Source organism: Antennarius striatus, chromosome 10 (assembly GCF_040054535.1).
Source record: "Antennarius striatus isolate MH-2024 chromosome 10, ASM4005453v1, whole genome shotgun sequence".
NCBI classification, from domain to species: Eukaryota; Metazoa; Chordata; class Actinopteri; order Lophiiformes; family Antennariidae; genus Antennarius; species Antennarius striatus.
This window is the reverse complement of record NC_090785.1, coordinates 18,889,588-18,917,562: the sequence shown is the minus strand read 5'-3', so window position 1 is coordinate 18,917,562 and position 27,975 is coordinate 18,889,588. Positions and strand designations below refer to the sequence as shown.

The 27,975-nt window shown below is 41.7% G+C and overlaps 3 protein-coding genes across 9 annotated transcripts; 1 reads left to right on the top strand and 2 right to left on the bottom strand.

Moving 5' to 3' along the window:
• Nucleotides 1–19: 19 nt before the first annotated feature.
• Nucleotides 20–10,752, bottom strand: pld7 (phospholipase D family, member 7). Of its 6 annotated transcripts, none has more exons than XM_068324927.1 (12): nt 10,506–10,752; nt 10,006–10,113; nt 6,554–7,495; nt 6,231–6,418; nt 5,949–6,129; nt 5,750–5,864; nt 5,475–5,602; nt 3,807–4,010; nt 2,467–2,606; nt 1,934–2,099; nt 1,735–1,834; nt 20–1,079 (listed from the first exon to the last, which is right to left on the bottom strand). In XM_068324927.1, the coding sequence occupies exons 1-12, from the start codon at nt 10,620–10,622 to the stop codon at nt 883–885; spliced, it is 2,586 nt and encodes an 861-aa protein (XP_068181028.1). In that variant the 5' UTR covers nt 10,623–10,752; the 3' UTR covers nt 20–882. The 6 variants fall into 6 exon arrangements, with proteins under 6 accessions (XP_068181028.1, XP_068181029.1, XP_068181031.1 ...); XM_068324928.1 differs by having other exon boundaries at nt 10,012–10,113; XM_068324930.1 differs by lacking the exon at nt 10,506–10,752 and adding an exon at nt 10,273–10,412.
• A 119-nt stretch (nt 10,753–10,871) lies between these two features.
• Nucleotides 10,872–15,792, top strand: gpr137 (G protein-coupled receptor 137). Its single transcript, XM_068324936.1, has 8 exons — nt 10,872–11,002; nt 11,783–12,253; nt 12,499–12,548; nt 12,680–12,920; nt 13,194–13,343; nt 13,429–13,554; nt 13,709–13,827; nt 14,374–15,792. The coding sequence occupies exons 2-8, from the start codon at nt 11,888–11,890 to the stop codon at nt 14,468–14,470; spliced, it is 1,149 nt and encodes a 382-aa protein (XP_068181037.1). The 5' UTR covers nt 10,872–11,002; nt 11,783–11,887; the 3' UTR covers nt 14,471–15,792.
• A 130-nt stretch (nt 15,793–15,922) lies between these two features.
• Nucleotides 15,923–26,120, bottom strand: syvn1 (synovial apoptosis inhibitor 1, synoviolin). Of its 2 annotated transcripts, XM_068324934.1 has the most exons (16): nt 25,955–26,120; nt 24,672–24,814; nt 24,421–24,513; nt 24,166–24,318; nt 23,731–23,779; nt 23,276–23,379; nt 22,441–22,567; nt 22,229–22,328; nt 21,638–21,703; nt 21,315–21,431; nt 21,038–21,195; nt 20,432–20,578; nt 20,113–20,268; nt 18,852–19,035; nt 18,241–18,359; nt 15,923–18,160 (listed from the first exon to the last, which is right to left on the bottom strand). In XM_068324934.1, the coding sequence occupies exons 2-16, from the start codon at nt 24,801–24,803 to the stop codon at nt 17,973–17,975; spliced, it is 1,893 nt and encodes a 630-aa protein (XP_068181035.1). In that variant the 5' UTR covers nt 24,804–24,814; nt 25,955–26,120; the 3' UTR covers nt 15,923–17,972. The 2 variants fall into 2 exon arrangements, with proteins under 2 accessions (XP_068181035.1, XP_068181036.1); XM_068324935.1 differs by lacking the exons at nt 24,421–24,513; nt 25,955–26,120 and having other exon boundaries at nt 24,166–24,364; nt 24,672–24,789.
• Nucleotides 26,121–27,975: the final 1,855 nt, after the last annotated feature.

Here is a 27,975-nt window from a genome sequence, read left to right as displayed (position 1 = left end):
AGAAGAAAAACACAAAGTCAAGCAGAACATTTTTATTTGGAACTGAATAGATCTGTTGGTCTCCATAAATGTGTCTCCTTCTTTGGTTTATGATTAGGCACCTTATGACCAGAGGCGTAGTCTCAGTAGAACAACAAATGTCACAAAAGGAAACAAGTTCAATTAATTGAATACACCAAATTTATCCACTTCCTAGTCAAGACATGTTTTACTTCCAGTATGCCCCGCCTCGAAGTGTTGGATCCGAAGGAATTTAATTGAAGATAATGCGGTCAATGTTGTTCTTGATGAAACAGAAGTTATCGCCACACTGAGGTATTGACAAAAGAATTATTTTCCTTTTTTTTTTTTGACAGTGAAGTACCAAAGAATGTCAGACAGCTTTATCTAGAATGGAACTATCCTAACTAACAAACTACAGGAGCCCATTATTCACAAGAATGATGGATGACAAAAGGCGTACAGAAAGGTTTGCCCGAAAACGCCTTGATTTGAGAGTTATCTTTTACAAACGGCTCCTTGTTATTGTGGACCAACCAACCTCATATAGGTTCAATACACACAATATTCAGCAGTGTAAATATGGCTAATTGAGTTATTGCTCGTGTGAGACTGTTAAAGCTAGGCACCAGGAAAGACAACAACATGCTCCAGGCATAAAATTAACTGTACAAACCAAATTTCTTTATGCCGTCATGCATTTTCAGAACAAAACATAACCAAAAACACCTTTTGAGAAAAAAATTAAAATTGAATTATGTACAACTGGCAGCAAGTCAGGAAACAGCAATACAGTAAACAGTCATTCACACAGTACAGCAAGCTGATTCATTAAGTTCAAGTAGCAGGAGCAAGCATGACGTCCATCTACAAACCCTCAGCTTAATCACGAGGACAAATGTCCACGTCTTCAGTAGGGAGGGGGCTGGCGTACTGGGATGTCCAGTCTCTTAGAAAGAGCTCCTCTGCCTGACGCTGCAGGGTCTCCTGGCCTTTTTTAACCTCAGAGCCTGTCTGGTTCACCACCAAGCCCACACCGGCCGTGTGTGTGAAGTAGTTCTCGGACCAGTTGGACGTCCCTTTCAACACAAACAGTCATTTCAGATTCATCTCTGTACAATTGTTTTTCAGCAGTACGTAGTTTCAATCCAAGAATAATTCCATCAAAGGTTAAACATCTTAAAGGCTATCATGTTGGATAACAACGTATAGGATTCTCCTCCACACTGTGGGCTAAAGGTTGTTTATTTCCTCATTTAGGTTTATAAAATGACAGAATTACACTATATTACTATTTCTGTCTTTGTATTACATTCAAACTCTAAAGCTTAACTTACTCAACATATTTGCAATAGATGATTTTAAAAAATGATTTTTAGAAAAATACTTGACCTCAAAAGAAACTTTTAAAGTCAATTTGTAAAGTCTAATTTCCAAATTATATGATAGATGGAGGCACTTTTTTTTTTACTTGAACAAAGTATAATGTTTTAGAAGCTAATTGTATCTAATTGTATGTGAAATAACCCAATTATTGTTGTCAGTATAATTGCCATATTAAAGTAACTCCCTCTGAAATGTAGTGACGTGGAGATAAAATGGAGGCAGAAAACTTTTCTCAGAGTCTTAAATCTGTAGGAAACAGTATTCTCAGTAACTAAGTGAGCTGTGTTTCACCTCAGTCTGTTTGAGGGGTCAGAGCAGTCCTAAAACTGTACAAAGATGTCGACATACCGATATAAACCACTCTGTCCGTCACCATGTACTTGGCATGATTGACTCGTGCAAAGGTAATCTCCATCTGCTCTGCTGTTGAAGGCACTGTGAAGACGTTCTGCACAGAAACAAAACACGGGTGCTGTGAATACATCCCCATCCACACAAAAATACCAGCTCACAACTTTTGCACAGGAAGTGAAATTTCCCAGCGTACCACATCGACGTCACATTTCAGCGGAGGCCTGTTGAGCACCTGCAGGGACTGCAGGAAGTTGAACATGGCGCCGGGTGAGTGCTTCCAGCAGCTCACCAGCAGTCTGACCCGGACGGCTCTGGTGCAGGCTGCAGCTCGCAGCGCAGAGTCGATGGCGGGCCAGAACCTGACAGACACCAACACAGTGTCAGCTCACCAGCAGGGGAAGCTTTACAAGTCAACACCATCGCTGTGAGAATATCAGTGGAACTGGAGTTCAATTAGTCCCAAAACCAGAGCGTCACATGACTGATCACATCCCCTCCAGTTAATTCACAGCACTTGAATGCAAAGCCTTGTTTATAGACATCGTTATACTTAGTGAGGCTGTCGACTGATTAAATTAATTTGAATAAGTTAGTGTTTGTTGATTCAATAAACACCTGCATATCCTCGGTGTGTAAAATCAATGACATTATCAACTCATTTCAGAGTCTATTGATTGGGTTGTGACAGGGATCACTAGTGGGTCTCTGAGTGGAGGCGTTCGTCACCTGAGTGGCTTTGTGAACTCCGACAGAGGGAGGTAGTCCATGACGGAGATGTAAATGAATTTCTGGGCGTCATCGATGACCGACAGGATGGAGGAGAGGTCGTCTGAGCGGCCGCGGGCCGATATCTGTAGAGGAGCGCTCTGTAGGAAACACCAAGACAGTGAGGAGCTAGCGGCGGGCGAACAGGATTCAAACAGACGAGAATAAACGCTGACACACAGCTGATGCTGACACTGGTAGGATGTGAGGTCGAGGAAGCACACATACAAACATTTATAGCTCTGATCGTGTTCCACAACTGCACTACGTCCATCAGTCAACTTCCTAACTGAAATTATAGACTGAAAATCAAATATCCATCCTGCGGGGCTTTGTCAAGATTACTTTGATAAGTTGGGCCGGCAGTGGCTCAGCAGGTTCAATTCCCGCTCCCGCCCAGTCATTTCGGAGTGTGAGCCAACAGTGGGAGGTGTCAGCTCACACTCCGAAGTGAGCACTGCCAAGGCACCCTTGAGCAAGGTGCCGTCCCTTTTACAAGTTGCTCATTAAGGGCGCACCAGGAAGGAGCTGCCCACCACTCTACCTCTCTTTCACTGCATGCCCAGTCCACTAGTGTGTGTGTGTTACAGGGCCTGTACACACCATATAAGTATGTGTGTGATTACTAACTGTGTGCTAGAGTGAGTTTCTAATTTCCTTTCAGGGATTATTAAAGTACACTAAATAAAAAAAAATTAACCCTAGAGAACCCACACCCATTTATCCTTACAGGAAAATTATGTGAGTTATACCACAGACCAAGTGGACCATATAGAACACATTTCAGAAGTTTTTTTCAGAACAATAAAACTTAGTTTTATTCTTATTTTATTACTATTTTGGAGAGATCACTGTCTGTCACAGACACATGACTGTCACATGGTCATGATACCAGGATGTATCCTGGTACAAAAGCGCGTATGACACCGGTGTCACCATGTGTCCTCTAGGGTTAAATAAATAAAGTTAAATGTTTTTTTTTGTCAAGCTATCATATAAATCTTGTTTCGTAGCAGACAACAATTGAACTTTAATGTGCCCAGTGTCAGTTATCCATTGAGGATGCTTACTAGAATCAGTATTATGTGGTAATTCACTTTTTCAGCATGCTGATGGTATCACAGAAATCAAAATACTCTAAATAAAACCATCTTGACTGTAACCAAGCACATAAACATCTACAAACATCTGCGTCTGCTTTTTAAACCATAGTAAACAAAGTTAAAACAACCATCCTCATTTTAGAATTTTTTTTTTACTGCCCTCCTCTTGAAGGGAACATAAGAGTGGTCTGAACTTACCGACAGGTAAACCTCAGCTGGCACGCCATTGAAGTTCAGGTGCAGAGGATTCTGGGAGCTGGACAGGGCAGAGAGACGAGCGGGCCAGTAGGGAGGTAGGGAGGCGTTTTGAGCGCCACCGAGGCTCCAATAAACCCCAAAGATCCGAAAGGCGTCCTGAGCCAAGCAGCTGCAGTCCTCCACCGACAGGCCAACCTCCTTCACCTGGGTTCAACAAATCACAGGGGGATATTTTTACCATGTGACCACCACAAGTACAACTTTGCCTGTATGGATCAGAGCAAATACAGTTAAGTTGTACCTAAATATTTTTAGTGATTCAGGAAAACGTGTTATGCCTATCGACCCACATTAAAAGTAACAGCACAGTTAACAAACTTTAATTTTGATCTCAGGCACTAAAATCTAGGTGTCCGTAAGACAGGAGACGAAATTCGTACAATTAATAACAAAGCCTGTTATACAGAGTCGTCCAGCATCCATCACCTATAAGAACTTGCTTAAAATCTGGGCGTTGGAAACAGCTACTGTCCACTATCAGGGCTCGACTACAGTTACCATTTAGACCAGTTTCCCACAGCAGAGAAAACACTGGGGGCCACACAAACCATTTGAAATTTAAAATGAAATAACACTGCATGTAACCTTTTTTTTTTCCCCTTTATGCTATGTGTAAACAAAATATAATGTGTTGCGTTAATAAAATCAATGATCGACTGTGGAAAAAACAAAATTACATTTCTACATGCAACAAAACATTTTGAATTCCAAAAAACAAAAAACGAGTTAGTTACGTTTAATTAAAATATTTAATGTCTACTTGAATCCTTCTTGTATTCATTAAAAAAAAAAAAGCTAAACTTAAATTATCCACTGGCAGCAAACCAAAACTGTCGTCCCATCTCTGTGTGTTGTCATCCTTTTGCTGGTACATGCAGTCAGCTGTAAACCTGAATAATAAAAGGTCCATTTCACGGAACAATAAAAGAATATGAATATATGCAAAGTAATGGGCAATTAAAAAATTTATCATATTTGACCTCATCAGGTGTCTGCCGTCACCTTAATCTCCACTCATGACTGTACGCGGTCATCTGTGAGTGACGTTTGCTTTGAATGAAGTTCGTGTTGGAGAGCAGCTGCTCATAGACACACATGGATGCAAAGACCGACAGGACTCCAGACGCATACCGTTCCACGTTCACATAAACGCCTGGGATAGCATCCCAAGTGTCAAACACAAGTTTTTACGGTTTTTCCAGTCACAGACTGCAACATCCCACGACACCTCTGAATTCAAAATTTCACCCTGACCTACCTTCATAGGTCACAGATCAAAGCTAGTGCTCTGACCTACTTTCATAGATTAAAGCAGTAGCTTTGATCTATGGTCTTACACTGGCTTTCTCCCTCGTCTTTCTATCTTATCCAGTTCCTGAGTGAAAAAACGTTCAAATTTGACCTTGACCTAGTTTTCTGAGCGTCAAGGTCATCATCTCATGTTCATCCCCTTTGCTGCCCGAGTAATGTGCTATTTGTTTCATCTGTCTATCAGCAACGGTTGCGAAAATATTTGGTGGACTAACGGACGGACGAACAAATGCCAACAATCACAATAAATCACCGCTTTGACGCAGGATGTGATAAAAACCTTTTCCTCAGCATTACCTGAGTCAGCGATCGCCAGTCCATGTTAGCGCTGCCCAGGTACATGTGCTTCTGATCCACCACCCACAGCTTGGTATGGATGATCCCTCCAGTTATAGCCATGAGGTCAACCTCTCTGACCTCTGCACCTAGAACAATGAGAATCAGACTAATCAGACTACAGCGGTCTGTGATCCAAATATTTGTGTTTCTGTCTGTCTTTGAATTGGTGCTACATTAAATGCTTCCATGTGAGGGCAGAGAGAGAGTAGAACTTTACTGATCCCTTCTGGTACCTGTTGCAGCTAATTCTGTCGTATCGAGAGTTGAGGTCTGGGGGGCGTTCACGGCAATCTGGAGTTCCACACCTTTGGTTTGCAGTCGTTTCAGTTGTTCAAACACCTTTCTTCCCTGAAAAATATACATCAAGCACACCAGGTTGAACAGATTGCTAAAATGCTGCGTTATGAGATCAGGGTGTGGAACTAAACTAACCTGAGAGTCAGAAGGATCGGAGAAGTTTGAATCACTCCCGCGTAGAGCGAAGTAGAAAGCAGCGATGTGGACGGAGCTATTAGCCCTGTCCAGCAGACGCAGCCAGCTATCTGCGATGCTCCTCCGAGACGAGGAGGAAGCCTCGTACAGGCCGATGGGTATGCTCTCCACCAGATGCACTCTGAACAAGGGAGAGAATCCAGACATCATCTAGTAGAGGAGTCTAGATTGGGTAAACATCACACGTTGATGAGATCCGCACTTCTTTGGATTACTTCTTACCGACAATCAGTGCTACAAGGCTCTGGAAAAAAGTCAAAGCCATCCAGCATGTGCAGCTGCAGCTGAGCGGTGAGCTGAGTGACTGACATGGGGAGGCCGTAGCGCCAAACGTGATGGCCAAACCCCCCTAGAAGCAGCAAGGTGATGGGCATGAAACAGCAGAGGGTGAAACTGAAGCACCCGCGGCACTACAAAACAAGACAAACGTGTGAAACCTCAAGTCTGGGGGAAATTTTTATTGATTATGACGCATGAGTGGAGGCTTCAGGGTGTGGTGAGATTCTTTAAATTACTGACGGTTGAATTACCGCCGCATAACTCACCTTAGCCGACTCGGTCGAGCCAGTTTTTGTGGGTTTCTCTGGTTCTACCTGAGAGGTGGATTCATTAACACTAACTTTCTCCTCTGCAACATCTGCAGCTTCTGATTGGCTTCCAGTCGGCTGATGATGCTCCTTCATCTCCTCTGAATCCTGATGGTCGGGCTCTTCAGACACCAAGTCATCCTCACCTTCAGCTTCTGATGAAGATCCGCTGGCTTTCGATTCAAACACGCTGATTTGCTCTGTCTCCCACGGCGGCTCTTCATCCATAATAGCCTCCTTTTCGCCAACCTCAGCAGACTCAAGCTCGTCAGTATCTCCATAGGGAGTGAAGCCCAATGAAACGTCACAGCCCTTTCCCATGTCTTCTGGGGCCTTTTCGCTGATGGAGCCCTCACGCTGAAGGTGAGACACGAGAGAAGCCGGTAGGCTTTCGGCTACGAGTCCAAACATTCTCCTCTTGTCCTGTTCTGGAAAGTCGGACCCCTGCCCTGCTCTGAGGGAGGGCCTGACGCTTACATTCGTAAACTGATCAAATTCAGACGAATCCCTGCTCTTGAGAGACGTCATAGGGGAAGTGTGAGCAGCTGCAGCAGCGTGCTCCAGGTTGACGAGTGCAGACGGGGCTTCAAAACCAATTTTTGGGGCATGAACTGATGGCTGGGGCAGGACTCTGGCATCAGGCTGCTTGGACTTTGTAGCCTCCAGGTATCCACCTCCAGTTTTCTCACTGGACTGAGTCATGTAGGCAGGGGCATCTTTTTTGGGAGCGTTTAGCTCCGTGTTGGGACTCATGTTGGCTGGTCGTTTATGGAAAGTAGGAATTCGTGAGGCAGGTTTCCCACTTTTACGGTTCATGTCTTCTTTCTCCTCAGACTCTCTTTTTACTGACTTGTCATCGACCTCCAAACGATCCAGCATAACACTGCAGTGCTTCAGTGCCTGAGGACAGCAGAGCTCAGTTAAAAAATGTCAAACATCTTTTAAATGTACACAAAATTAATCTGTAGCAACTCTAAACCAATGATGACAATCCCCTTAGATAAGCATGACCCCCCCCCCACTCCAAACGCAACACCCCGATCTTGTCTTTTGTTCTGTCTAGATCTTGTTTGATAGGAACAATAATAGAAGTCTCTACACTACCTTCAGAGGCTTCGGCAGCACTACAGCTAGAATAACCACACCTATTCAGATCAACCCTGCTGTCGGATTCACCACAGGCTGTTTAACATGTTGCCATGGCTGCAGCTATTTGTTTATGATCAGGACAACAATGCACCAGGCTACTTTTACTGTGCTCAGTAATACAACTCCATTGCACTAACTACCTTTGTTAATCATCTTCTGTGTTTTTTACTGTATGTGGCGCAAGAGTCCATTCAGATGTTTACATTTTGGGCTTGAAAAATAGTCCAATGTTCTCATGATTAAATGACCTTCTAAACACAAAGGAAATAACTTTTTTTTAAAAATCACTTTTTTTTTGTATTATGACTGCTCAACACATCTGCTGTGAAAAGGATTAGATTTTAGTTTATCTTTAGTTAGCAAACAGAACTGTAAATGAAGACTGCATGTTTCATATTTTAGATTCCTTAAAGCAGCCTCCCTTTGTTTGATGACAGCTTTGCAAACCCTTGACTTTCTGTCAATGAGCTTCATGAAGTCGTCACCTGAAACGGTTTTCACCTCACAGGCGAGCCTCGTCAAGGTTCATTTGTCGGTTTTCTTCTTTTCTTAATGGGGCTGGGACCCTGAGTTTTGTTGTGCAGAAGTCATGTTAGTTACACGGTAAAAAGCCTTATTTGACAAATTTTAGAATTTGAGATCTTTGGTTCCAACCGCTGTGTTGAAAAGGTGAATGGAAGGTCTCTACATGCATGGTTCCCAAAGTGAATCATTGAGGGGGGGGGGGGTGATGGTGATGAAGGCACACGGAACCAACATGGCTACCAAAGCATCCTGCAGCAACGTGCCATCGAATCAGTTAGTGTGTAGTTGGACCATCATTTATGTTTCAACAGGACAGTGAGCCCAAACACACCTCCAGGCTGTGTGAAAACTATCTTACCAATAAGGAGTGATGGAGTCCAGTGTCACGTGACCTGGCCTCCACAGTCACCTGACCTAAACCCAATGGAGACGATTTGGGATGAGATGGACCACAGAGTCTAAAAGGACCAAAAGTGCTCAGAATTTCTGGGAACTCAGTCAAAAAACATTTTCAGGTGACAACCTCATGAAGCTCATCCAGAGAAGGCAAAGCAGTAATCAAAGAAGGAGCGGTTATTTTGAAGAATCTAAAATATTAAAGTTATTTTACATTTTTTTGTGGGTGTGTGAGAAACTACAATATAAATACACGTGAAAATAAAGAATTCATGGAATGAGAATCCTTTAACTGGTAGTGTGGGTGCATGCATTTGTATGTGTGTATATACGTATGTCTATCATCATAATCATCAATCAGTTTGTCCAAAATGTACTTCTTTCTATAGTATTACCTCTCATGACTGTACTGTACAATAATACTGCTGCCCTGCTAGATACAACATTTTCCTTCACGATCAATATCTTTAACAATTTTTTTGGTGTTTATTTCTCATGCTTTTTTTTTGCACTGAGTTGTCTAAAAAATTTTGTTGTACACTTGTTTATGATGACATTAAGAGATATTGTATTCTATTCCATTACTCTTTAAAACTACTAAACTTGTCCTCTTTCTGTGTTCAAGAGATTGATAACAAATTTACTGCCATATATTTTGCTAAAACAAATACACGAATCAGCTCATGATCCTTCGAGTGTGGGAAAATAGATAAAAACCAGTATCAGAATCTATAAAAAAGCCCTGTGAAACCAAGACAGTGCAGTAACTTTAGTGGGTGTTTTTTTTTCACCGCGAACAGTCATTTGCAGAACTAAATTCAAAAACAAAGCGGTTAGTGACTGATTCTTCACAGACTAAGAATCAAAAAGAAATTATATATGTAATGAAAGTGTGAAATAAAATCTTGTACATCTTTTTCTTTGTCTCTCAGACACCACGCTGTATTTCTGAAGGGAATATTCAACTTAAACACACAAAGGATGTGACGAGTCCTGAGCTATTATTGTTGGTTTCCTTCTTGTTTTCATTGTGTGAAGCTCAAAATGTATCCGAAGGTTCCAAAGGATGGAACAAAAGCACAGCTGGGTTTCATTGTGTCGTGTTCTATGCAGTTGGAGGAATGATTGTCTTAAAATAAGTCTTGGTACTCCAGCTTCCCTCAGTGTCCTCCAGCATGTATGCAGGTGATACCTGCATTGAAGCACCAGGTGGGGAACCCACCCCCACCACGTGACCTGGACAACTGTGTTTGTTTGGGGTTTGGTGAGGTTTGTTTGTTGGGGTTCAGTGAGGTGAATCTGTGTTTGTTTGGGGTTCAGTGAGGTGAATGAAGGATTACCAGAACCTCAGCCTCCTCGGCCGTGTCCTCCTCCGGGCCCGGCTGACCGCCCTGCTGTGACTCCATCACTCGGCTCCGGACAGACTCCGAGTCTGAGTCATCCGAGTCCTGACGGGACAGGAAACCGCTCGGAAATACGATCGAGCTCAAGGTACGGACGTGCAGAGTTCGGATCTCTCTACACAAATCATCACAGTAACATGGAATTAAAACATCTAATGTTTAATTACGGGGTGTTTGACGGCTCTACAGTCAACGCGAACTTACCGTGGTGCGGCGGGTGTTAGCTGGTATGCTAACTGGGACAAAGTAACGCGTCGACACGTTAACAATAATAACAACAACAAGTTTAAAGACGATCCTTCGCTAACCGGTCCGTCTGTTGTCCCGCTAGCCGGAGTCGTCCCGTCGGGCTGGAGGTGAGGTGACCGACCTACGTGGCTACTGGAGCTCTGAGCGGAGGAAGAGGAGGCGGAAAAACTGAGTAACTAAATACGCACCTCGGACGTCGTCCTCCCCTGCAGGCGGGCCGACCTCCTCGGCACCGTCTCCCGTTGCTCGACCTGACTTTCCCCGCTGGAGTGGATGGATTTTCTTGGGCGTAAAACCACGGGCATCCTTACAGCATTTTAATAAAACAGAATACGTATTTACACAAGATTAACGGCTCCGTCACGTTCTTCTTTGTTCCGATGTAATTAAATGTATTCCGGATGTTGAATAACCTCACATAAACCAGAATAAAATGCTAGAGATGTCAAAAAAAAATATCCTAAAACATTTAATCTGATTTCAATTCAAGAAGACTGAATAAATTAACATTTGAAGAAACCGCGATTTCCTGTTGTCGCTGATTGGCGGTTGGAATCGAACCAGAGGCTCCGCCCCGTCAGGCGTGACGTCATCGGTGGAGGCGGAAGAGAGAGATTACAGACAAGCTAGGGACCGAGACGGAGACCGCGGTCTGCCCTGGAGCGACGTCTTCACCAAACCAAAGGTGTGTTGCTGTTGTCGCGTTAACGACTGCTTAAACAGTGGTTTCTGTTGGGAGTAAACCGATCTAGAGCCTCGCCGGTGTTTGTGACACAGATTAAATGCTAGTTTATAAAATTTCTGTGAGTTAGCTTAGCTGTTGTTGAGTCGCGTGACGGTACCGAGATGGATTGTTTACGTTTGAAGCGGTAAAGACGCAGGTTGTTCACCGTGTTAGTGAGTTAGAAACTCCTTTAGTACCCTAAACTATAGGGGAGAACAGTCCTACAAGCATTACCAAGGATGTTCATGTTTCTGTTGTTGATTTTTTTTAAAAATGTAATTGTTTACTTATGTGCGCCGTGTTTGCCACCCACATTTACCTTCATGTAGCGTTAGAGCTACGTCCGATCACATGAGATCACTGATAAGTATAAATCACATCACTGTGTTAATTGAATTCTGGTTAGTAATAATAAAAATTAAAAAAAAACAAAGTCACTTGAATTTGCAGCGCAATATTAAATAGTGAAAACAAAAGTTACCTCCTCAGCGACCAGGAGCGGGGATCAGGTTTGAGACCCGCTGGACGAGTTTCAGTTTTAAAGTCACAATCACGTGACTTGTCTTGTTTGTCTGCTACTGTATGGAATATATTTACTTCATATATCAGAAAATATTATGATATTCAGAGCCTTCTTTGTGTCTAATACAGTGAATAATACTTTGCCACCGTCTTGTTCAGTGATTCGTTCATGACATGCTGACTTCTTGTGACCACTTCTGTTTTTGCTTCTACCCTCAGGTAGAATCTTCTATGTAAACCCAGCGAGCTGAGGGGCAAATCTTTTGGTCGTTACTCTGTGATGATGGATACTTAATCCTGTCAGTCCTCCATTGGCCTGCAGTCATGTCTGCCCCTCTTCCCCACTCCTCCACCCAGCCTCCTCCAATCCCCCTGCGCCCAGCTGTTGCCCCTTCAGTGCAGCTTGGCTTCACTGTCCTTTACACAAGCCTCTACGCAGCACTATTCCTGGTGGTCTACATCCAGCTCTGGCTCCTCTACCTCTACAAACACAAAAGATGGAGCTACCAGAGCATCTTCCTGTTCCTCTGCCTGCTCTGGGCCGCTCTCCGAACCACCCTTTTTTCCTTTTATTTCGGCAATGCTCTGGAGGCCAACCACCTACCTGTGGCAGTATACTGGTTGCTCTACTGCTTCCCCGTTTGTCTGCAGTTCTTCACGTTCAGCCTCATTAATCTGTATTTTACTCAGGTAAAACGGGGCGGGGGGAGGGGGATGCAGAGTGGGTTACTGTCTTGCACTCAGTATATACAAATGATTGAGGGATGGATTAACAGAAATGCCAAAAATGAAAGTAGAAGTTTTCAAAGTACTTTAATTTCATCAACTGTGTGACAAACAAGATAGTGGTTAAAGAGGCCTAGTTTTATTTCAGTTTTATTCTTAGTGCCTGATTGTTCATTTCCTCTGTTGCTTGTTTCTCTGTTGAACCACAGGTTCTTCTCAAAGCGAGACAGGCCAGCAGCTCAGAAGTGGAACGAGGGCTGTAAGTTTTATTCTGTAGTGCAGACTGTGAAACGTTAGAGTCCTTAAACAAGTTTTTGTTCTAAACCTTGATGAACCCATGTGACTACAGCACCTATCTGTTCACTGCTCTGGTTGATATGTCTTCCTCAGGTGGGTGGCGCGATGCTTGTATGGGGCGTTGAATGTCACGTTCCTCTGCATCAACGTGGTCTGTGCAGTTTTCGGGGACAGAGGTGCCAGCGGTCGGTCGGGGGATCGGACCTGGAATCTGGTCCTGATTCGAGTTCTAGTCAATGACTCGCTCTTCATCCTGGATGCGGTGTTACTTGCCGCCTTGCTGCTGCTCCTATCCAAACACTCACGCTCCACCAGTCCCTACCTCATCAGCAAGGTGTGTGACGGACAGATTATCCCTGCTAGTTAGTCCTAATCCTAGCTTCATGAAGTCTGAGAAATTACAATTTATCACACTAACGACATGAAAGCTTTGGTGGGGAAAAAACAAAGCGTAAAAGTGAGGTTATTGCTGTATGTCCTGCGTCTGTTTTTGACTACACCTTATTAATGCAGGCGGTGCAGTAAATGTTGGTACCTTCTTAACGTGAGCCACCTTTTGCTGTCCTTTCTAAACTTGAGGCTAACAGTCAATGTTTAACCCGACCAGGGAACCACAGTGTGCCGTACAGCTGTCCTGGGAGCAGCAGTGTTCTTGTTGTTCGCCAGCCGAGCCTGCTACAACCTGACGGTCCTGATTCTGTCTCAGAACCACCAGGTGGAGGCATTCAACTTCGACTGGTACAATGTGTCTGACCAGGTAAACATCTGATGCAGTTTAAATACTCTTGTTTACTACCATGTCGGCTGGTAAGAATGCCAGATAACCTTGTGTGTGTCATTAGGCTGACCTGCGGAGTGAACTTGGTGACAGGGGCTACTTGGCCTTTGGTGCCATCCTCTTCATCTGGGAGCTGCTCCCAACCAGTTTACTGATCATAATCTTTCGAGTTCGCCGACCTGCTCAGGAGGTAGTTATGACATGACACAAACTAAAGGTCACCTGAATAAAGAGAAAACACTGGGTGTGTGTGTGTGTGTGTGTGTGTGTGTGTGTGTGTGTGTGTGTGTGTGTGTGTGTGTGTGTGTGAAAGTCCTTACCGTCTGCGTTCTTGAATATCACAGACCAGCAGCGCAGCCATCAACAACAGAGCTCTGCCTCGTCCCTATTTCTTTGATGACCCTCAAGGAAACGATGATGACGGAAGTCTTCCATGGGCGCGCAGTTCACATTCTCACTTAAGGTAGGGTCATTAAAGCTGGATTTCAGAAACATTAAACATTTCCGAGTTTTTGATTTGTTTGTTTTTTAAATGTTATTGGTCTAGTGAAATTTCTGCCAGTTATTCTAGAACAAAGCAATTTTAAAATGGTTTTAAAAAAAGTTAGACATCAGCAACTGAGAGAAAACAGCAACTGTACGTGTGTGAAGAGCGTGGACCCCATTATTTTTGTCCTTTTTGCATCTTAAAAATCTGAAAAGATTAACCATTAACAAAATTGACTGTTTCCTATTGGCTGATTAATTAGTTCTAGATAATTAGTGTCACATTTTTTTCATCATCTTTCGATATTACACTGCGGATTGGATCAAATCAGAGGTGTATGGACATCACTCTTGACTCAAACTTCATTTTGGTTTGGCACAGATGACAACATTTTTGTCTGAACATCTGTGAGAGCTGATAACTCTGTAGGTCCGTGTGCTGATTAGGTTGTAACATGTTCTGTTGTTAAAATCATACACTGGACCGTGAGCACACACGTCTTCTTTCTCTTTTCTGTTCCAGTTGGTACGGGTCAGACACCGCTCCTCTCCTTTTTGCCAGCAATCCTCCAGGCCAGAACCACCAGCACCATTCCTTCTACTCTACCCCCCAGAGCTGAGCCTGAATGCTCACCACTATCCTCAGTGACAAACCATACACCAGTTTACAACACAATATGACCAAAAAGCAGTTTTTGCACTGAAACACTCAGGAAAAAAAATTCCCAAACTTTGATTGTGCACCTTTTGGAAAAGACACTGTTTTTAATTTTTTTTTCCCTTAAAGGGAACACAATTAGTAGGAAAATCCCTGGCAGACTAGGGCGATCTGGCCAATATTTATTGGATTAGAGCTTGTCGTTAATCACCACTTAATCTTCATACCGCCATCTCCAAACATTCTATCCAAAGGTCGAGTTGATATTTAATCAGTTAGCTTTTAAAGTTGTCCCATCCTGGATTGAACAATATGAACTGGCTGCTAGATTCTTAAAAATGGAACATTTAGCTTTTTTTATCATTCCTCTGATGAAAAAATCGAATGCAGTATTGCTCATTGCTCCGAGCATGTTGTAAACAATTCATGATAGTGTTTTTCAGAGAACACAGAAATGTAACCTGACATCTATGTCTTCTGAACCCTGCATTCTGTTTGTTTTCTAGATTTATTGTCAGATGTATTTTGTATATATCCACATTTTGAGAGTTTGAGACATTTTAAATTTTAAACATTAAATTTTATTCTCCTATTGTTATTTTATTGTGATTTAAGTTATTGGATAACAATTTTTCTACCTTTTGACTTTAGTTAAGAAAAAGATGTTTTTCACCTGTATCAGCTGGAATGAAGCTTCCCTACCACCTGTGGCTCTAGATTTACCAAATACTTTTATTTACTCTGTAAACATTAAACCAATAAAAACATCCAAATTATTGTTTTATTTTTTTAATTACAGTACAAACAAGTAGAATATAACGAGTAATGACTGTCCAAGCATGTATGGATATTTTTAAGTTGTAAATGTGTATTGGTGATCATCATGTACCTGATTATTTTTCTTTTAGGTTTTTGAAGTACAGTTAGCAGTTTAAAAGATCTGTTTAGTAATTCATTTGTCGATCAAGCAGATCAATTGTTTGATGTCTGTGATTTCTTCATTGTTTAATTCACAGGGAAGTTTCCCAGATTGCATCATTGTCTACTACCTTTATACGGAAACACTTCATTGGTACATCAGTAGAGAATTATGAGAATAATTCTTAACACTGAAGAATCAGAGTGGGAAATCCTACAATAAAGCAAATCATTTGTGCTTTACTAAGAAACAAAGGCAGATGTAAGAAATACTGATGGTCAGGTTGTCTTTGGAAAATGGCTTTAAGATGTTCTGAAATCAGGACACCAGAAGATAAATCCAACATTAAAAATGAAAAGTGTGAAAAGAGGTCAACTATGATTGTTTTAAATCTATCCTTAATTTTTCACTGTTCTATTACAAACCAACTTCTCTTTGGCCACTTTTGAAAACTATTATAACCCATTGTTTATTGATCTTACTGTAAAATTCATGAACTGAGTATACTACATTCATATGTTCACATACATGCATCAGGGGCTATGTGCAATTTAACATTCATTTAACATTTTCATTATCAATATGTATTCATTACATACTGTTAAGAGGTGTTAGGATGTTCGACAGACATCGTTCCTTCCTTTTTTGCCGTTTCCTTCTGTGTTCTTGTATTTTTATCTATTTTTATCTAGTTCCTTTTTATGTCTACTTGGTTGTTTTTTTTACCTGTTCTTTTTAATGCATCTGCACCGAACGAGAACACCCAATTTCGTAGTTTTAAAAATGACAATTGAAGTGATTCTTGATTCATCTGCGAAACATTTTTGTGTAACATGTAAATCATTCTCTAACAATGTTTTGTAAAGTGCTACAAACTGTGTCTTACTGTTATATACCACCGAAATTTTCATTGCTTACCAACATCTAGGCACCTAGAAGGCTTCAATATGAGGAGGAAGTTATGGAGAAGGTAAATGCACCAGAACCATAAAGCTCCAGGACTTGGGTGTGTGTGTTAAATAAATGAACCTTGCTTTTCATCTAATGAACCATCTTCATCTGAGGATGAGGTGCAGGCAGCCTAAAAAAAAGGGCCACTGCTGCTCACAGGTACACAAAACACTCATCTTCAGCTAGACAGCAGTGTGTACCTCCACCAAGGTGTCTTGTGTTCTCCTGACCTTTCAGAGGTCATCTCTGAATTTGGTTTATGGTTATGCTCCACTTTGGCATCGACCTCACGTTCACCAGAGCCTGAGCCCTCTCCCGGCGGAACTGCAGATGGAGCACCTCTTCACTCACCTTCCTGATGAAACTCTGGAGCGAGTGTTGATTCCCACTGGACCACCGTCTGATCTAAAGGGTAGTTCCACAGGTTTTGTTCTACTTATCAAAAGGCCTTTATCAAAAGCTAACGAACCCTCCCAGTAAAAACACAACCTCTTGGGTACGTGTCATCATCAGTTTGTCTGCAGTGTGTAACAGTGAACTGCCTGTAAGTATGAGTCAAAAATCTGATGCATTATCAAAAATGTTTTTCATTGTGTAGTCTCATTTTCTTTTTAAAAGTTGTTTGACATGTTAAATTCATTAATGTAACTGTTATATTCCACAAACTAATTTAAACTGTGATGTGAAGTCCAATTTAAAAATAGATATCAAATTGAATAAATGACATTTATACTGTTGCAGCAGGAGGTTAAAGCTGTCCTGTGGTTCTGGAACACCGACAGCGCTGGCGGTTCATCGACTTGTGACCAATCAGATTCAAGCTGGGACCGTTTGGGAGACTACTGCTAAACACACTCAACTCTTCACTTTGTGAACACACAAACCAATAGACTTGTTTTGCCGCTGCAGTTTCAGTTGAACAATTTATTCGACTTTCTGTACAGATCTTCTCTATTAAAATTCTTTATACAGTATGTACACATTCAAATGAATCAGTATATTACAGCATCTGCAGTGGCAAAAGAAGAGTAATGGGTGTTAAAGGAAAACAGAATCAGCTCCAGTAGCTGTTTAACTTCTCTGGATTTGAATTCCCTCCATTGGAAAATGGTAGCGTGTTCTGTGTAACATGTTTATGTGATGAATGAGAACATTTCTGTACTTAGGAGTCTTGAATTAAACAAAAATCAAAGTGCAGGCAAAGTTGTTGCTGACAGTTAAACAACCAAACACAAATCCAAACACCATCTCTACCACATTGACCAGATCACAGGGTTTCAATTCCTCGTCCACCGTATGAAACGGACTAACACCTGCAGTGTACTGTTATTGCAGTAGTTGCTCTTCAAGAGGAAACATGGTGAAAACGAACAAACAAACAAAAAAGTTGCACTATTGCTTTCTGACGCAGAAACAGTCCAGATAAGCGGTAAAGATTATGGTGTCTCCTGTTAGCCTGAGTCCAACTCAACACAGTTAGAAACCTGAGCCTGTGGGGGGGAGACGGCCACGGGGAGGACAGCCCAAAGCGTCCATCTATCAGCTCAGAGTTCCTGTTGGTCCAGAGCAAAATATCTGAGTCTGAAGGCATGGATCAGTTGTCTGGAGGGGGGGACGACGTTCCCGTCTCTAACTTGCGAAGGCGGCGGCGTCTCAACTCGGCGGCGTTGGGTTCTCCGTCCTCTCCCGCTCCTCCATCCTCCGTTTGTCTGTCTGCGTCTGAGGCAGCAGAGGTCGAGTCGGCCGGCTGAGAGGAAACCGCTGCTCCATCCAGCCGCTCGGCTAGAATCAGAAGAGAGCGAGTCCAGGGCTTCACGTCTGAATCATCTCGGTTGTCTTGGTGAGTTTCTCGGTTTACTTACAACTGTCAGAGTTCTTCTTCTCCTGGGTGACGCTGTCCGCGCTGCTGCCGGCTGCTGGAGGTGAAGCGGGGTGGTTCGTCCCACTGGCTCCTCCAGCGCCACCCTCAGCCCGAGGAGGACTGTGGAGACAAATAAGAATTCACTGAAAATTACATTTCAGAGACAAATCTAATCAAGTCTGAGCCTGACCGCTCCACACTGGTGATGAAGGAGCCCTAGATAACTCACAGGTTTCACACACTGAAAAATTAAGTAAAAAATACTTACATATATCAATTAAAATAACAACCTGAACACATTAAATAATTTATCTGTGTTTTCTTTCTGTTCCAGTATGTTTTCCCCAGAGCGACGCCGTGTTCACTCAACGGGTGCTCGAAGACACACGCATACTTTGTTGCATCATAATCTGCCTGAACGTCTCCGTCTTCCTCTGATTCTTCATTCTCTGTTCCTTCATTGGATCAACCACTATAACGCTACACTCCATGATAATCAGTCTGATTTTCACTGACCAGCTCCACCAGGTCCACAGGTCCTCCCCGTTGAGAAACGTAACTGACATCTTGGGATGTCATTGTTAGTCAGCGAGTTAAGGATGGGTCGGTTACCTGAGCGTGGCGACGGTGCTGAGGTAGTGGTGGATGTTGAGCATGGCGGCGTCCAGCAGGGTGTGGATGTTCTGGAGGCACTGGAGTCTGGCCTCGAGACCCCGTCGGCCTTCAGCCTCCAGCTCCCTCAGCTCCTCCTCCGACAGTCTGGACAGTGAAGGAGGTGGAGGAGGCATTGATGACACTGAAGCAGAGGAGAGAGGACGTCACAAAGACATTTATGCAATACTTTAAAATTCACCCTTACAGTCTTATAACAAAACTTTATTTGTTGTAACCTTTTTCGGAATCTTTCATTCTCATGTAGAAAACCAAAATCCTAAAATTAATCTTATACCCGATAAAGGGTTAAACTGAAGTGTCAAGTGTGGCCAGAATGGACAAACCAAACAGGAAGTCATTGAGAGGACACACAGATAATGTGTCATGCGCTTACTTCCACATGATTTCTCCTTAAATGAAACTTCAATAGAAATTCCAGTCAAGGACTTTAAAACAGCGAAAGGCTGACTCATCGTAAACTAAAATTACACAGGACTAATTATCCTTGACTCCACAGCCGTCAGAACGCTGGTATTGAGAAGGTCAACCTCAATACTTTTTCTTTCACTTTTCCTTTCTACTTATTCTCACTGCAGCTGTCATGACTAGAATTTCTGCCCACATCAACATTAACACACTTCACTGAATCTTGTCAACCCTGTAACGCACTGTTGCACAATCAGTCATCCACCTGCCCGTCAACTGCATCCACACTTACTGTAGATTTAAAGTGAAAACGCTGAGTTTTAGTCTTCAACATGAATAGTCTCTACTAATTTTAAACACTGTCTTCCTCATTTTAGGGAAACTTTATCTGGACCTCTGTTCTTAATTCATTTTAGACCAATTTCTGCAATTTTTTAAAATAAATTTAGGAAAAAAATTGTTTCAAAAAGAACACACAGCAACACAGTGTCTCCCTTAAGTTAGCAATGATTTACTGTTTACAGGTGACAGCACACAGTATTGTATCTTAAGCCTCACGTCCGCTCTGTTAAATAGGTTCTTTGTCATCATGTGTGTGACTGAAGCTTTGCTGTCACAGCATCACAGGTCTTTATCATATGACTTTTTGGAATTGATGATATTTAGTTTCACAGAATTATTTTATTATGTTGTACTGATTGAATATCTTTGTTACATCCAGCTATATAACAAATTAATCATTATTAATGACATCTTTCGAGGAGGGAGCTTCAAAGCAACTGTTAATGCTTACTGAAGGGAGGAGGGGGTGGCATGGGCAGCCACGGTGCAGCAGGGAAAGGAGGGGGGAAGGACAGGGGGAACCCAGGGATGGTTGGTCCTGGAGCTCCAGCAGCAGCAGCTCCAGCTGCTGTGGTGTCTGCCGTCGCTGAGGGGGGCTGGGCCGGACCTGGTAAACCAACACACAACAGGTTGGGTGGACGTCAAACCATCTGATACCATCAGTAATGTCAGTAACCGTAGCTCCAATACTGGATTGTAAAACACCTTCACGTGCTCTGGGTTGTTTTTTTTTTTAGAAGAGCAGTGTGGTTTGTTTGCTATTTACTGACTAGTTGTTTGTGTAGCCTCCGGGCTGCTTTGCGGCGCATCAGGAGCACCAGGAGCTGCAGCAGCTGCAGGAGGAGGAGGCATCGCAGGAAAGGGACCCCAGAAGGGGAAGATGCCAGGAGGAAAGCCAGGTAACATAGCAGGAGCACCTGGAGAGGAGGTAACAATAGAAACCAACTCACAACCCTAGAAAAAGATCCAAATATGCTTTTCATTAGGCGCCACGTGACTGAACAAGAACTTCTCCAACAGTTTCTCTGAAGTGAAGGCCACTGACGGCATGAAGATGCTAATTTTTCTGTAAACAAAAACTAAATGCAAGTGTCATCCAAGGATATTATAGCAGATAAAGTTGAACATATAATGGCTTTAAGATCACCAATAGAAGCAGGATGTATGTAAGGATGTATACAGATAAATATTGACTGTGGAACAGGTAAATATAACCAAGTTGAGGTATCATCAGCATACAGCCTGGTCACTTCCTGTTAACATAACTGAATGTAAATCAGCCACAAACCACCTCGGCCCTTTCTTTATAATTACAATACATCTGGTATCATGTTCAGGTGCGAGAACGTGTTTAAATGTACAGGGTTTATCCTCACCATTTGCAGGGGGCGCAGCAGGAGCATTGGCTGGGGCAGCGGGAGCAGCAGGCGGGGGCTGGGGTTGAGCTGGAGTCTGATTGTTGTTCGAAGCCCGCAGGACGTCCATGCGACACGTAGGACAGGTCTGCTGCCTTTGGAACCAAGAACGCAGGCAGCTGTGGAGAGAAGAAGGGAACCCTGAATTATTTACAAGAATTGAAAAACTAACCTTTAAACACCAGGAAGCACTGAAGGCTCTTGTTTTCAGTTCCTTTAATTATCCATTTAATTATACCTGGAGTGGAAAATGTGATTACACGGTAGTTTCTTGGCCCCTGTGACCATTTCCTCACGACAAATGATACAGACATTATCAGAGGCCTGCAGGTCTTCAGGAGTAGCATCAGGGTATCTGAGCAGAAGATAAAGACAAACAAACAAATAAAAGAACAAAATCAGAATTATTTTTCTCCAGATAATGTCTTGGCTTCACTTTAAATGCCACCTCATCATGTTTTATCTAACCTAAGAAGAAACACACCAATAAGAATGACCCACCAGGAAATAGGAAGTTAGTTACAAATATTACAAACATGGCAACACAGAAACATCACTCACAGGGTGTTCATGTTGCGGATGGCTCTACGAGACATTATAGCATCAGTAACAGCTTTCTTGAACTGCCTAAGAGAAGAAAGAACAACAATTAGAATGTGCATTCAATATCTGATCTGATCCTGTTTTCTTGACCGCTCACATTCATCTTTGTGTGTGACCCGTTTCAGAGCGAACAGATCCCCAGCATAACCAAAGTGTCATTGATTAGTCATTATTATAGTAAATCAAATGGTCATGTAAATATTACATTCTTGCCCTATTTGCTGGCGTTGTTGATGGAATATCAGTTTGTAGGATGACATCAAGAAGGCAAAGAACAGGATTTAACTGACATATTTTCTCAATCGTCTATATACTTTTGTAGTCTCATGTCTTCCAGTTATTACTGTCATGATCCTTCACTTTTGACTTGGTCTAAAATTGCTGGTAAATAACAGATGTGAGGCGGTTCAGTCAGAGGAAAGCCACGTGAATTCTGGTTTGACCGTTGACACTTTTGTCACGTCAGCAGGTGAGTCACAATAAAAAACAAAATCTGACTTGGAGCACTTTGCCTGCAGCATGCACACACATATATGCACACACACTTACCTCATAGCCAGATACATGGGACGAATGGCAAACAGGGGGAAGGTGTGGACCTTTATCATGATAGTCATGAAAGCAATGTACAGGAGCACCTTGATAAAACCTGTAATAAAAATGAATGTTTGAGTATTTCTGTCTTTTTATCTTGAGCTACACATGAAAAGGAATAAAAAGTATTCAAGCAAACCATTTTGAACTTCAGCTCAATAAGCTACCTGTGAATAGCTCTGTGTTTAGCATATACACAGCCTTGTTATCCCAAGGATTCTCACTCTGCAAGTCAATAGTGTGCAGCAGGTACTTAATGAAGGTCGTCAGTACCATGGTCAGCAGGATGGCATACTGAGGGATAAACAGGAAGAAGAGACATTTAGATGGTACCTTTACCTTATCAATGAGCTCAGTGAGACTGGACCTTTAAAAAGAATTAACAGAATTATGTTTTATTTTATACGTAATCCTTATAATAAAACGTAAGTCTTCCTCTGAATATAACTGACCTTGAAATTGTAAATGATTCACATCAGAGCTAAAGTGTGAGATGAAGTAGCACACCAAAACGACAGCAATTATAAGTGTTTCAAGCCCATTCATAAACCACTATTATCCCAAGAATACAGGACAAAGATTTAAAACTGTAAAAATGGCCAAAGAAGTGTTAAAGCAGTATTTCACAAGTGTCGTGCAATCAAACCACATCAACATAACCATAGGAGGAGAAAAGCAAACAGGCCGTTCTATTCTCTTTTGTTGAACAGGTAAAAAAAACAACAGCATCAAACACAATGCACAGCGTGTCGCTCTGTGAGTTGGAAACGAAGCTGACTGTGAAAAGAGGGATTAAAAAATGACAAGTTTAGTTAGTGATTCAAATAAAAGCCCTAGAGCAGGGGAGATTTGGGTGATGGAAAAGGAGAAGTTGAATACTGAAGAATTTGCATTATACCCATGCTGTCATGTAACAGAGCAGGCTGGAAGGTTTTCTTTTAAAAGCCGCTAAATCTTCTACCATCGTTAAAACACAGAAATAAAATTCACAATGCTACAAACCTCAAATCCAAAAACCAACTGGACTGAGGCCCCTCGGGTAATGATGCTATGACAGGCGTGGTTGACGAAGAGGAAGTCCAGTACACCCAACAGTCCCATGAGAGCTGCAGGAAATAAAGAATCAGAATCCGAATCAGAAAAGGTTTTATTGCCAAGTACAGTAAAAATTACTGTCGAGGAACTTGACGCGGTGTCGGTGCATAGAAAGGCGGAAGAGAATAGTAGTGAGTGAGGAATACGATAAGAATAAGAACAACAGAATAATAATAAGAAGAAGAAGAAGAAGAAGAATCACACTGAATAACTTCTTTGAGGCCTATTATTTGCATATACTTGAATTCTGACTTGTTTCATAAGCAGAAGGAATCCACCAGAGAGAAAGGCTGAGAAAAACTAAACTGCCTGACACAGGTGGACGGAAAGAATGACCGATGTGGCTGACAACGTATACTTACACAATACTCTCAAGTGAAACAGCCAAGATATGTTTGGGCTCCGTTCCATCTGACAGAATGAAAGGCACACAAAGAAACATTATTTACGTACTACAGCTCTCTAAAACCATTTAAGTATTTTGATTTTCAATCAGATGCAAATAAACCTACAATATGTTTGAGGAAGCTTAGTACTCAGATAACATCTATTAAGTAAGAACAGGTGGTTGAACACTAGGGAGGGAAAACATTTACTTGATCACATTTCTGCTGAAACTCACAGCAAACACTTAATGCTGAATGTGTAACTTAATTACTAGTTGCAGAATGTCAGATAAAATGAGCAACTATTATATGAATCCTTTGTCTCCCATGTACTGCCCCCATAATTAATTTTTAACTTTTAACAATGCACAGCATTTGCTCTAGGGAACTTATTTCCCTTTCTCCACTCACAAAGTCCACCCTGTCTTCAGCCAGCCAGTGGAAGCACTTCAGGAAGAGCAGAAGGGTGAAGAGGGCCACAAAACGGGGAGAGAAGTCATCCCTGAAGACAGTGAACGCCAGGCACGTCTCGGTCACCGCGTACCAGGAGCGCTCAATGAGATGCTGGTGGTGGAGAACGGATGTGATCAGACAGCGCTGTCATTAATAACTGAAAGAATAAATAAAATATTAAACTGAAATTTTTTTTAGAAAACAGAACTCTACCTCCATTTCTGCAGCTCTTAGCTGTCCAAAAAAAACTTTCCTCATGAACTTTCCCAGCAGGAACACCAACACAAACGCCTGAATATACAACACCTGATACCAGAAATGTAAAAAAAAAGTTAATTATTTTTCAAAATCCCAATGTCATGATCTTTGAAGAGGTACAGTCAAAATCAAGATTTTAAAATAGGTTTTAAAAGACAATTATTCAAATATATTCAAGACCTGATTTCAATTCAATAACTACTTACAGCCATGCTGGGGCTGCTCTTGGTCAGGTAGACCACAGTTGGGTAGAACTGGTGTTTGAGGATGTAAGCATGTGCCACCACAGCACCAGTCAAGGCCAGACTGGTGGCAGTCACCAAGGCTGCTCGCACCATTTTGGACCCAACTATGGCCAGCGTGAGGTAGAAACAAACAAACAAAAAAAAGTAGTAAAATATTACATAGCAGAGCAGCAAACAAACCTCAGTTATCGCTTTGCTCTACTCTGAGAAAAAAAAATCAACAATACTGTGTCATATACATTTATTTATTGAAAAATGCAAGTGCAATGTCATGAAACCTTTGTCAGTCATCCATAATGAGCCATCTACCTTGAATACTTATATCCATCCCCTCTCTGGATCTATCATTAGTGATCCTCACTCCAATAGGATGAACATTAAGGAGATTAAAACTAAAATGACCAGGAAACCTTAAGAGTATCTGTGTGTTCTATGTTTATCATTGTTGTAAAGTGGAGTGTGTTTGCTCAAGCTTTTTATTGTCAAGTACAGTACAGTACAGTACAGTACATGCCACATATGGTTTTACCCTGCTGAAGGCGAAGTAATGACAAAAATACAATTGCAATACTTGCAATTCTCAATCCTTTTTAAATTCGCATTCTATTTCCGTTCATAAAAATATAATCAATAATAATGAATGTATGTCTTCTCGGTTTATTTTAAAGAACAAGATTTTGATTCAAGCGATTGATTTTTATAATGAAGACAGGGTTTCACCTTCTGAAGAAGGTAAATCTGCTAAACTGATCTGCAGTCTGGTTTTATTTTCACCTGCATAGACGCTGTGCAGCAAGGTGATCCTGTTTGTAATTACTGACACTCATCGTTGTGTGGGTAACGTAGACAGGAGCGTAACTCACTAGGAGAAACACCACAAACTAGTCTGTCTGTCTCTTACTAACTCAAAATCAACACAAACGTTTCCCTTCCTGTAAAATGTGTAGCTCTTTTGGCTAACTTAGCTAGCTAACATTCAATCTCATATAGTCGAATAAGGACTCATTAATCCGGCTACCGTTATCAAAGCTTCCATGACAAAAGAAAGACTAAACATACTACGCTAGATAAATACTCCTGAAGTTTAATGTGTATGTATACATTTTGCATCACTGACGTTTCTTTACTGCTAAAACAACCTACCTGTCAAAGACATGTTTGTTAATGAAGTTAGTTCTGCTGGCTGGTGTTAGCTAATGTTAGCTTGTTAGCTTCCCGGTAGTGTAGCAGCTGTCAATACTCACCAATGAGATGTCTTCGGAAGACGAAGTCCTCGGTTAATGTAACGAACGTCTCCTTACCTACTAAAATGTCTATATTTTTACCTACTTCTTCATTTCTATTGTCTCACAGTGGATCCTCTATAATACTTACTATCCTCGCCCCTGTCCGTCTGGCTACGTGTTTATCTTTGGCTTGCTCTTTGAGAGCCACCTCACTTCCGGTCGCTGTGGTAACTTCACGCAGCAACAATTCCGGCATCACAGACATGATCGTGTCGTCCGTGGGCTGCTTGGTGTCAAGAGTAATAAAATACTTTTAAAAAACGTTTACGTGAGTCTGAAAAAAATTAATTTGTGTGAACAACATTTAATGTATGGATTGTATTTATATTTGTTATAACCGATGCGTGGAGGGTTACCCATGTTTTATGATACTTACGGTAACTTCAACGTGGACCAATAGAAAGTCGTAATGATGGTACATCAGGGCAAGTTGTTAACAATAATAACCTCTGCTACAGACTCTTATAAATAGATCATTTTATTGTTCCCCAAATGGGAAAATTAAAATGCCATGGACATTTTTACCATTACAAACACAGAACAAAATCAACATATAATACAATAATAATGACAACAGTAATAAATTCTGCTACAGACTCTTAAATGAAATGCTCATCATAAAAACACACAGCTGCAGGAATAAAAGATCTCAAACGATCAGTGGAGCACCTTGGCATCACCATCTGCTCACCGACTGAGCATTTAAGTTCACTTATAATACTGTGCAGTGGGAGGTCTTTCTAGGATAGGACAGTTTGTGCTTTGGTCCTCATGCTTTTGCCCATCATAATGTCCCCTGGTCCAGCTCAGGCTGAACAAGGAGCCAGCCTTTGACCTGGTTTGTTCATCCTGTTCCTGTTTTCCACAGGGATGCTCTCCCCCAACAAAGAGTACCAGAGAACAGCACACTGGCCACAATGCCTTGATGAAATAGCTTGAAGAGCCCCTGTTTACATCGACGGATTTTAGTTTCCACTTAAAAAACATAAAAGCTATAAAAGCATCAAAGCCCGAAAGCAATAAAAGTCATAAAAGCAAATATTATATAAAATACACTTCATCTGAGAGAACATACAGAACATAAAGGAGTGCATCATCGAGGAAAAGGGCAAGAGTTAAATCGTAAGTTCATTTCGTATTATTATTATACATTTCGCCTCACAGCCAGACGGTTCAGGGTTCGAGTCCTGTCCTGTGCAGAGTTTGTGTGTTCCCGTGTCTGCGTGGGTTCTATCGCCTGTTCTGCAATAAGTAGAACAAGCGGTAGAATGAAAAGAATGAATGAATGAGTGGATATTCATTCACTCACTAATTCCAAATGTAACTGCATACAGATCAAAGATTAGATTTGATATTCAGATTGATCAAATTGATTACATCCGTTACAGATAGAAAGATGGAACAAAAAGCACATTACTTGGACGGGAAAGGAGATGAAAATTAGATGAATAAATGAATGAATGAATGAATGAATAAATGAATGAATTTCTTTGTAACACTTGAGCGATTTGTTCATCAACTAACATCTGCTAACAGTGGCTAACCAAACTGTTCAGGCCAAATAAGGAGCTTCATAGAAACACTCATAAAGCTAAACTTTGTTGCTAACAAAGTGATGAAAGCTGTCATATAAAGGTTGTGGGATGGAAAAATTATTAACGGCCTTTCTGGGAGTGGGAGCATTAAATACAAGCTGAATTCCAGAAGATTTTGGAACACATATTATCTCAGTAAGGATGAGAATGCTGTAATTTACAAATCTCTTTAAACCCAAATGTAACTACATACAGATCAAAGATTAGATTTGATATTCAGATTGATCAAATTCACATCCCGCGAAGCGGTGAAGTTTTGTAATCGTCAATGTTCGTGTGTTCGTCCGTCCGCCCGTTCGACCACCAAATATCTTCACAACCATTGCAGATAGAAAGATGAAACAAAAAGCACATTTCTCAGGCAGCAAAGGGGATGAAAATGAG

What these genes read in the sequence shown, in the direction of transcription:
- pld7 (XM_068324927.1), bottom strand. Translation starts at nt 10,622, where the DNA reads ATGCCCGTGGTTTTACGCCCAAGAAAATCCATCCACTCCAGCGGGGAA. An exon ending in CCGATCCTTCTGACTCTCAG is followed by an intron (nt 5,865 to 5,948) that starts GTTAGTTTAGTT and finishes TATATTTTTCAG; the next exon opens with GGAAGAAAGGTGTTTGAACA. An exon ending in GACAGAATTAGCTGCAACAG is followed by an intron (nt 5,603 to 5,749) that starts GTACCAGAAGGG and finishes TCATTGTTCTAG; the next exon opens with GTGCAGAGGTCAGAGAGGTT.
- gpr137 (XM_068324936.1), top strand. Translation starts at nt 11,888, where the DNA reads ATGTCTGCCCCTCTTCCCCACTCCTCCACCCAGCCTCCTCCAATCCCC. An exon ending in GTCCCTACCTCATCAGCAAG is followed by an intron (nt 12,921 to 13,193) that starts GTGTGTGACGGA and finishes TAACCCGACCAG; the next exon opens with GGAACCACAGTGTGCCGTAC. An exon ending in AGTTCACATTCTCACTTAAG is followed by an intron (nt 13,828 to 14,373) that starts GTAGGGTCATTA and finishes TTTCTGTTCCAG; the next exon opens with TTGGTACGGGTCAGACACCG.
- syvn1 (XM_068324934.1), bottom strand. Translation starts at nt 24,803, where the DNA reads ATGGTGCGAGCAGCCTTGGTGACTGCCACCAGTCTGGCCTTGACTGGT. An exon ending in AGAGCAGCCCCAGCATGGCT is followed by an intron (nt 24,514 to 24,671) that starts GTAAGTAGTTAT and finishes TTCTGGTATCAG; the next exon opens with GTGTTGTATATTCAGGCGTT. An exon ending in AAACACAGAGCTATTCACAG is followed by an intron (nt 22,329 to 22,440) that starts GTAGCTTATTGA and finishes TTTTTATTACAG; the next exon opens with GTTTTATCAAGGTGCTCCTG.